Here is a 10,485-nt window from a genome sequence, read left to right on the forward strand (position 1 = left end):
ACGACCGGAAGGGTTTGATTGGTTGGTTTAAAAGCCCCCCTAATTGTGAACGAAAACTTGCAGCAAGTATTAGGTACTGTGGGGAGCCAAATAGCCTAAAACAACTGTATCCGTGTTAGATTTGTATACATATATTTAAGTAAAAGACTATTCCTTTTTTATATTTTATAGCATTCTTCATATTAATTTCATTTTATGTAAAAAAAAAAAAAATCAACGTGATTATTAGAATTTTGGAGATTCTTATTTAGTTTTCAGGTAGGTTTTCCCCCAACTCTGTGGTAAATGAATGGATATATTGATGGATTGTAATATATAAACCATTTTGAATGGGTTTTCTGCATGGATTAAGGATTTTTCAGGGGTAAAACAAAATAAGATTACAAAGTGCTGCCTAATTTGTATCTTAAAGGGGCCTGACGTTTTTACCAGTTCATTCAAATTGTACATTGCAAACTCAAACTGTAGTCTATCGAGGGGTTTTGATGGGGTTTCTGAGTCGGTTAAGGAGTTTTAAAGTTGGACCATAATGTTTTAATTAAAGTGAAAATCCAGGGTTCACTACAAATTTAACATTATTTAATTGACAATTTAATGAATCGCATATTTTTTTCTTAATATATTATATCACTTTAATTCAAACCTGGCTTTTAGTTTTCAAGATATCTCCTCGGTCAAGTGGGAATTTGAGCCAGTTAGTTGTGTTATATGAGTCGGAGGATGAGAACGGGCTAACCTACAATACATCTGCAGCAAGGTGTTATGAGTCAAATATTTTGAAGAGGCACTGTAGCGCTGTGGGGATTTTATTTTGAAAGCAGTAACCGTAAAGCGCTAAAGATTCTGTTAAACTTGACATGAAGTGAGCTCGTTACTCAGGAAACGAAAGTAATGTGACAGCAGGGAGGAACCCGTTGCCTAAAACTGGAGCGAGAGGTCGCAAGTTATTTTCCACCAGAATGAAACGAAACCTGTGCTAAACTCTGGCCTGACCGCACACACAAGACCTGCCTTGTTGGTTTGTTCATGTGATCCCCTGTTATTTAAGACTACATTTACCATGGCCACATCTCAACTACCAACATGACATACATTTTACTGAAGAAAGAAAGCGGCTGCAGGCTTCATTGTATGCACGGGAACACACACTCCCAACTGCAAGAAGCAGCAGTACACACAGGCCTCGAGACAGCTGTAGTAATTATGATTCTGGTTGTAGTAATCAGAATCAGAAATACTACTACTACAATAATAGCAGTAATAGTACTAGTAACAGTAGCAATAGTAGTAGTAATAGTACAACTGTCATAGTCGTGATAGCAGTGGTTGTAGTAGCAGTATTTATAGTAAAATAGTAGTAGTAATATTGGTTGTTATTGTACTAGTAGTAGTCGTAGTTTATGACTAGTATATGGTAATAATAGTGGTAGTAGCAATAGTAGTAGTAGTTATAGTATTAGTAGCAGTGGTCATAGAAGTTATAGTAATAGTAGTTGTACTGGGTAGAGTAGTAGTATTTGTAGTTGCAGTAGTAGTACTGTCTTTAGTAGTCGTGACACTATTAGTTATAGTAGTTGTAGTAATATAATAGTAACAGTAATATTGTAGTAGGGGTATAAGTAGCAGTGTAATAGTAGTACAAGTTATAGTAGCATTAGTATTAGATGTAGTATGTAGTAGTTTAGCACTGGTTAGTAGTAGTAGTAATAGTAGGAGTAGTTGTAGTTGTAGTAGTAGTATTCATAGTAGCAGTAGTTATAGTAAACGCAGTGTTGTTAGTAGTAGTAGCATTATTAGTTATAGTAGCAGAGGTGGCTGCAGTGGTAGTAGCACCTGCAGAAGTAGTAGAGGGACAAGGAATGTACTAGCATCAGTAAACAGAACACTGAGGATATTTCCTGACTTCATGTGACACAGAAAGAGGAAATAAGTTGTGTCCCAAACATACACACATGAGCCTGTGGTTCACAGTGACACTGTTTAATTATGAGCTTGCATATGTTATATGCAGCCTAAAGGAGGAACCTGCGCAAGGGCGTAATTTACCTGCTGTGAAAGCAGTAGTGTAATGTCTTCTGTGGCTCCGGAGGGAACTTTCTATAGTCTGAGAAACATAACATAACCAGGGAGTTTGGGAAATTTGCTCGAGACTTAAAAATGTGATTCAATATAACTCCCTTTTTTTAAAAACATGGACATTGACCAGGCGAAGAGCACCCAATGAAAGGCACCGTCCACTTGTATTATGTAGGATCCAGGGTTTTTGGAGCTTAATCCATGCTAGGGACTAAAAGTCACAATATCTCAGCCTCTGCTGCTTCAATTTTGACTGTTCTTTTTTTCAAAATGTGTCTCTCAAATCCCTCAACGTTGTAGAAGCGAAATAATAAATCGCTAGAATACTTAATTAAGACATATAGAAAATGTATTCTTCTGGTATTTTTTAGTTTAGGCCCACTTTGTGTACAAAATATAAAATAATGGTAGCAACACCACCAAAAATTCAAAAGAGAAGATTGGAACCTTCTGTTGCTCCTAACAATAAAGCCAAGTTCTTATGTTTTGCTATTAAAAGTTTGAGTACATTAATTATATATGTAAACATTGCAGTAAAACAGGTTTATATTTTGAATTCTGACGGGCTACGAAGCACAAACATGATACATATCATTACTTAAGCTATTCATAATGTATGTATGTGAATGAACCTCAAATTAATGATCAACTGGGCCTTTAATCTAGCTGCTGCTCCGCTTTAACATGAAACAAAAACACAAGGCGCGATTTCGTCTCCATCTAAATTATGGCAGCTGTGTGTTTTCACTTTCGCCATTGGTTTGATTTCCCGGGAAAATGTTATGATAATGAGGTCACTCTCTGCCAATCCCGATGCAGCAAACCTAACTGGCCCCGCCTTCGATGACGACAAATGAGAGGAAACTGTACAATACCGTAAAAGGAAAATACTCCCGCATGCGCAGTGGTTTGAGTTTTGTTTGAAGTGAACTGCTGCCTGGGACTGCCCTACAAGCTGCAAAGTCGCCAAGCATTTGATTTTAACAGTATATCTTTCTCATTTCCTTTATATTCTTTTAGTGCATCTATGCATCGTAGAGACGATGTTAGGCCATCACTATCCAAATGCCGACAAGTCGCAACAACTGGTCAACTATGTGGAGGATTATCTGGAATGTGTGGAGTCCCTGCCTTTGGACATACAAAGAAATGTTTCTGTGCTTCGCGAAATTGATGCAAAGTATCAAGGTATTGTGTCTACATGTTTTTATCATTAATTACAACTGCGTGTATAAAACTGGCAAACATTAACGGCAGACTGACAGGGTGTGCTGAAATGGTGGAGCAGGCGCGAGCCTTGTGTTCCCATTTTGCAAAAAACCGAGCGCCCCTTGTTCATATCTACTTCGAGAAGCAGTAATGGGACTAACGTTAGCTGAAATATGGATAATTACTTTAAAGAGCCAAGTGTTAAGTTAATGAAAAACAAGTTAGCCATCCGTCAGTTAGCTTAGCCCGGATACACTCCGTCCTGTTTTGCGTGTGACACCAAACTCAATGAGGAAAAATCTGAAATTTGATATTTCTTTCTCTCGGCAAACGTACATATACATTATGACCCGATAAAAAATCTGGTATATATACTTCGTGTCCAGTGGCAAATTCGGCATCAATATAATCCAAAAACTAGCACTGTGTAATAATAAAATCTCAACTTTTGTGATAGGTACACACTGCCGCCTACTACGGTGTTTCCACGGATGATTATTGTGCGAATACCAGGGAAAACAATGAATAAACTTGGGCATTTATTCGAATTAAACGATGCTTGGTGTATTTAATGTATGCCGAAGCCCAGAACGTAGAATAAAGATGTGTAGGAGGTCATAAATTGTGTTCATTGAAGCGTGAACCCTGCGAAGCGATGACCATGGTTAACATACACTGCCGTTTTTTAATGTAAAAACAATCCTCATTGTTATGTGGAGGCAGGGAGAGCAGCGGCTTACAACCAGCCTCCGTTAACGTTACAAGTAAGTTCCACGACAACATCGACAGTTAATATGACATACACCGATAGAATTAACGACGGATTAAATTTCGATTGTTTGAAAGCGAGATTACACAACTCCGAGGGTTTGTGCGGTATCTGCCCCTCCACTCTGCTCCGTCAAGTGTAAACCGCAGAGCCGGATACCTCCTCTTCTAGGCAACCCCCCTTCAACATCTGACTGCCGTCATTTCCTGTAGACACAAATTCACTGCGGCTCAGGACATCCATGGGCTCAGCCCTCATCCTTCTTCTTCCTTGAGGTTTTTTTGGCAGTTGGTGTGTTTAATGTTGCATTACTGCCTCCTTCTGGATATTGTCTTCCTCACTGTCCAATCTTTGAAAGTGTTATTAGTCCAATAGCTCTCATAAAACCAGATAACCATTTGTTACCCTCCACACTCCCATTAATGATATACGTTTTACACTGGCCTCTAGTTCCCCTAATTCTTACCATTCCTACTTCATTTTATCCTCCATCTCATAATCATCTTAATCTGCTACACTTAACTTGACAGTACTCATTATTGCACTATTACTTATTACTTATGTTATTACATTGTATTATACCGTGCATACTAATCAACCTCTAAATCCACTTTGGTACTTACACTTATTTAGCTTTTATACTTTATATCCACATGTACTTAATTTATCTTACCTGTATTGTAGTGTATTATATTCTGATTTGCTTAGTAAGTCTCCTTTCTATTCTCCAGCGTGCACTGACGTGACAGTGAGCAGCTGTAATAAAAGAGTTTCCCCTCGGGGATCAGTAAAGTATTTCTGATTCTGATTTTGGATTGAGTGTAGATCTCTTCATTTTGTTGCGTTATCCCAATACTGTTGCCACTATTTTTCTTAACACTATGCTATTCCCCTCTGATTTTGAAAGTCTAATATTAATTTCGACAATTTCTCTTTTGATCGGCAATCTGTCTGCTGTTTTGTTTCCAAGGATACCTGAATGTGCTGGGATCCACAGAAATGTGATATTTTCCCTTGACTAACTACTCTTGAATTGGTGGATCCTGATGATTACTGGCTGTACCTATCTTGTCACTACAAATGAGTATTTTGGTTGAGCTCACCTGTTCAGCCCATCAGCATTACAAACAGTTCAGCAGTATATACATTTAAAAAATCTAATTTGCTAATTTCCACCTGGTAGCTGGGAATCACAACTGCAGACCCTGTTGCATCTGTTTGTGGATCCTTTGATCCATAAGTAAAAATCTTTAAATAGTCCATATACTTTCGGTCCCTATGCCCTCCTCCAGGCCCAACTGCTTCTAACGTGTCCAACTTCAGTTTCACTTAAACAAAAGTTTATAGTGTCTGCTGAAGACTTGCACCAAGATACAGATGAAATTCAACCCAGTCTCTAAATAAACATATGGCCCTTATTTTTCAGATGTAATGTGTCAACAATAGAGCCAGTTTTGTATATTCATATAAAAACAGTCACTGTCAGGCTGACACAATGTACCACACGTGTTGCATTTTTCTACCTTTTTATAGTAATGTACAATTTTCAGAACTTTCAAAATGACAAATGGCATCTTACACTGGAGTATTTGTAAAGATAACTAAATACTGTAATAATAAAAAATTACTGTAAATATAGCTGATGTAGTCTACAAACTGTATACATTATGATTGTAATTGTTAAGTTTTTGTCTAGTGTATACCGGCATGTCTGTTTTTATTAAGGCACCATACATTTAGATATTTTCTTGACATCAAAAATATACATGAAAGCACACAGCCGTAAACCACAATTTGTACTCTAGTAACAGAAACTCATTACAGCATTTTACAGTAAGCAAGAGATAGGAAATGCACTGCAGTGACAATGAAATGATTAGCAGTTATGTTGCAATGCTGTACCCAGGCCTGTCACGATAACTACTTTTGTTGGACGATGTATTGTGAAAGCAACAATTGTGATAAACGATATTATTGTCATTTTAAGAGCATTTGCATCTCGTTCCGTTACATTCATTTGCATTAAGCATAGGGCTTGTGTCGGTTGCAGCAAGGGAGAGAGAGAGAAATCTTTAGCCAAATAATCACAAACTCACCACAGGGACACTGTATATTTGAAGTAAAAACGTTTTTTTTTTAAATCTACAAAGCGAGGGAGAAGATCAAACAAATTTTTATTTACATATTTACAAATTATAGGAACACTCTAATCCAGAGATCGGAGAGAACGAGTGAGAGAGAAGCTCAAACCTGCCTGCCTGCTGCTGCACCTACTGACCGTCTGCACACGGCGCAGCGCTGTTGGCAGCAGAGCCGAGGACTGCGATTAAGCCCGGTTTATGCTCGACGCAGCGTCCCTGGCACGAGGGTCCATGGGCGGAAAATTTACGTCATTGCACCTTTCGCGTAGAGCCACAAGCTGTCGCGGCGCTCGGTCGTGCACCTCTGAATTTTTGTAACTGGCCACCCCAGGCACGTGGTGCGCTTTCTTTGGAAGCCAAAGGTAGACTGGCCAAGCAGGTTCGCCTCTACAAACACCTCCAGCAGCCTTTTTTGAGAGACCACAGGAGCAGCCAAATGACTCTCAATTCATGGAGAGAGAGATTGCCGCCACCACGCTGGCAAAAGTGGGAAAGTGTTGTATAAGTATGAGGGTAACGGTAGCAATCGTTGACTTCTTGTTGAAATTGTTAACTAATTTCTTCAGAATTAACATTTCCCATTACTCAACAACACTCTGATAAACAGTAAATTCATCATATTTGGTGCCCCATGTCGCTATTTTACAAGCATATGTTTGTATTATTATTATTACATTATCTTTAACGTCAGTAGTGGTTTGTACACTAACAGTGTTGAAAAAAGGACTTGCCACGCTCACAGCTAGCATCCAATCACAAGCATGCGTGCGTGTAACGAGTACCAGCCAATCACCGCATAGTAGGGCAGAACTTGGCGAAAAGTGTGTGGGGGGGGGGACAACACAGACCAAGCACCGCCCATGGGTGTATGATAAGACCTGGATACGGCGCCGCCGCTCAGCCTCGCAGCCATTTTATTTACAGTGGCCACTCGTGGTATTGCAACGAAAAATCCCCCTGCTGCCCAAAAAGCATTTACCCTGGTGTAAACCCGGAAGCTAGAAAACTTTTGGAACTTCAGAATGAATAGTCTTGTTCTTATAATACATCCGTGGCACCGCCCGTCGCTCAGCGCTACTTAATGCCACACGTTTTGTTTTGCTTCGCTGATTGGTTGTAGTTCTATCCAATTGCGCCCCCTCCCACGTTGATACTTTTTTCACATTCTAGAGGCATTTTTTGAATTTCTAGGGTAGAAGCACTTCAACCAACACTTTAGTTTTAGTTTAGTTTAGCTCTTTAAGCGCTGCGCCCCAAGACATATAATGGTAGGGGAAACCCTGCTGTTCATTCTGGCATCATGTCGGCTAAAATGTTGGTGACATTCTTATGTAAACAAACACGCATGTAAACACAACGGGCAATATCGAGGTCAGCAAAAATGATCGATGTCATGTCCATATATCATACAATAAGTCAATAACGTAATTATCACGACAGGCCTAGCTATACCTGACTAAGACTATACCTGAGAAGTGTTTTCCCGCACATGTTGTAGTGATCTGTATGTCTAGTAATAATCATTTGAATTAGAGCCCCGACCTATACTGATAAATGTTAGAGTAAAAAAAAAAAAGCCAACAAATGATACATCGGGCGATATTTGTTTCTGTTTTTTTACATCATAAACACATAACATTAGCAAGCGTTTTAGATAAGGATCCCTTTTAAATTTGGTCATTAAAAAATTGTGACAAAGACATCTGATAATATAAAATATTTAAATCAGTCATTGATCATCTTTGACTTTGGTTTACTCTTGGAAATCTTCATCTGCTCTTTTGTATGAGTCTTAAACGAAATGAATAAAACAAAACAAAAACAGCCCCACTTAAAAGATCCCTTCTAGACATGTTTTAAGAGACATAATAGTTGCTTGAAATAGTAATTTGAAAAAGTTCAGTTACCTTGTTAAACGTTCTTAAAATTAAGTCTACTTCTTCTCCCTCACTGAGAAAATCCAGAATTTCTGAATATGCAAATATCTTTTTATTTTAAAATTTTAACTGCTGGACATAAAATGTCTCCTACTCCACTGAAAAGTCCATTCTCAGTGTGTGTGTGCGCACTGGAGGCTTCAAGTTTCCACATCGCACTGGACCACGATCGGTTTACGAGCTACTTATGTCACAGCATCCTGCTGGTACTTCCAGGTGTTAAACTGAGATTTAAGTTGAGTGCAGAGAAACGTTCCCCCTTCAGCAGATGAATGTGAAAATTTCTTAGTGTCAAACTGCACATACATCTGTCTGCACAGTGAAGTCAACAACATTACAGTCAATGAACAAGAAGAAAAACACATTTGAGTGGAAGGGGGCTTGAATTTTTTTTTAATGCTTATTTATTTATTTATTTTTTATTCTTCTTTTTTTTAAATGTGTAAAGTATCCCCTCACCCTTGATTCTCAGTGTTATTAATTAGTAAAAACCTGCCTCCTTGTGTTTGTTTCCTACTTTGCAGAGGTGCTGAAGGAGGTGGATGAAGTATTTGAGAAGTACAAAGGTGAGCAGGATGTAGCTCAGAGAAAGCGGCTGCAGATCCAGCTGCAGAGGGCGCTCATCATTAGCCAGGAGCTGGGCGACGAGAAGATCCATGTAGTGACCCAGATGACGGAGCTGGTGGAGAACCGCTCCCGCCAGATGGACTCCCACTCCCTGTGCCTCCAGGAGCCGAGCGAGGCAGAGCGGCTCACTACGGAGCGGCGCTCCAGCATCCAAGACTCCACAGCCCCTGAACGCACCTCCGCCCGCCGCCCACGACGCCAGCGCAACAGCGAGAGCCGCGACTCCAGCCACCCGTCAGCCAATGGCTCTCTGGTGGACGACCCTGTAGAGGAGCTGTCCATCCCTCCGCCCCGAGAGAAGAAGTCCAAGTCTGCGAAGAAGAAGAAGCGCAAGGCCAAACAGGAGCGAGACGCCTCGCCGGTTGATTTTGCCATCGACCCCAACGAGCCCACTTACTGCCTCTGTGAGCAGGTGTCATACGGTGAGATGATCGGCTGCGATAACGACCAGTGCCCCATCGAGTGGTTCCACTTCTCCTGCGTGGGGTTGACTTACAAGCCCAAGGGCAAGTGGTACTGCCCCAAATGCAGAGGGGACAGCGAAAAGACCATGGACAAAAGCCTAGACAAAAACAGAAAAGACCGCAGATCCAGGTAGTGACCCGTCTTCAGTCGCCCCTCACTCATCTGGAAGATGTCTTCAGCCTGAGGGTTAAGATTATCAGCTGTAGTTGATAACGGTAATCGTGATGTTGTAAGAGCACAATCGAACACCATTAGTAGCAGCGCTTATTATTAATCAAGGACAAGTTGTGAACTTGTGGTGTTACATCACCGATTGTTCCCACTGGCTATAACTGTACTGTAGTCTGTAGGGAGTCCAGGTACTGCAAGAATCATCAGCTTGAAGCTGCCATCTTCCTCAAGTGTTTAGCTTTTTGTGAGACTTATTTTTTTTTACTTTGATTTACGAGAAAAAAATGAAAGCATCTTTTGGTTTATTATCCCTTTTCATTCTGGACATGGTTCAAATAAAAATAAGGTATTCCTGCTAATGGTCATTATTTTCTTCAGTTTTGGCCAAACAAACTTAGTTTTTCTTTATTTTAACTTGATTAATTGTACTCAACTATTTGAAATCAGTGTCTGTCTCTATACAATAATGGCTTGTAGAGAATAACCTACCAATGTAATATGTTTACAAGAGATTGATATTTAATTGAGGAGATGATTGTTGATGGGACACTGGAATAGGATGTCATGTCTGTGGACTTAATGTTTTCACTGGTTCACTATCACTATTGTGTAAATTTCTTTTTATATTCATTAAAACAAAGTATAGTCATTCAATTACCCTTCAGTTCTCTTTTCTCCTTTGGTGTTAAGTATGTAACCAGGTTTCTGTACAGCCTGAATCAAGTCAGTACAGTCTGCTGTGCCATTAGCCGAGATTGTTTTTCATTATTCACATTAATATTCTTTTTTTTTTTTTTTTTAGCCACGTTAGCAGAGGGCCTCTGGACTGGCAATGTTAAATACCTCCTTAAGTATTTCATAGATTAAGACATTTCGAAGAGACATTCATGCTAATGATTTTGGTTTGACGTTTCCACTTCAGTGGCAAGACACTAATGACTGAATTCCCATCAATCTCAGATGTACTTTGATATCACATGCTATGTGTAAGCATGTTACTCTAACACGAATGTTAACATGCATGTTAATGTCTAGTTTAACAGTACCATTTGAACCGAATGAGAATGTTAGCATGTTGGCTAATTTAACA

General features: G+C 39.6%; 1 protein-coding gene across 1 annotated transcript; it reads left to right on the forward strand.

The window, feature by feature from the left end:
* The first annotated feature begins 2,961 nt into the window (after window positions 1-2,961).
* Window positions 2,962-10,049, forward strand: ing2 (inhibitor of growth family, member 2). The gene is made up of 2 exons (XM_044184953.1): window positions 2,962-3,264; window positions 8,657-10,049. The coding sequence occupies exons 1-2, from the start codon at window positions 3,120-3,122 to the stop codon at window positions 9,355-9,357; spliced, it is 846 nt and encodes a 281-aa protein (XP_044040888.1). The 5' UTR covers window positions 2,962-3,119; the 3' UTR covers window positions 9,358-10,049.
* The last annotated feature ends 436 nt before the right edge of the window (window positions 10,050-10,485 follow it).

This window comes from Siniperca chuatsi, linkage group LG22, assembly GCF_020085105.1.
Source record: "Siniperca chuatsi isolate FFG_IHB_CAS linkage group LG22, ASM2008510v1, whole genome shotgun sequence".
Taxonomy (NCBI): domain Eukaryota; kingdom Metazoa; phylum Chordata; class Actinopteri; order Centrarchiformes; family Sinipercidae; genus Siniperca; species Siniperca chuatsi.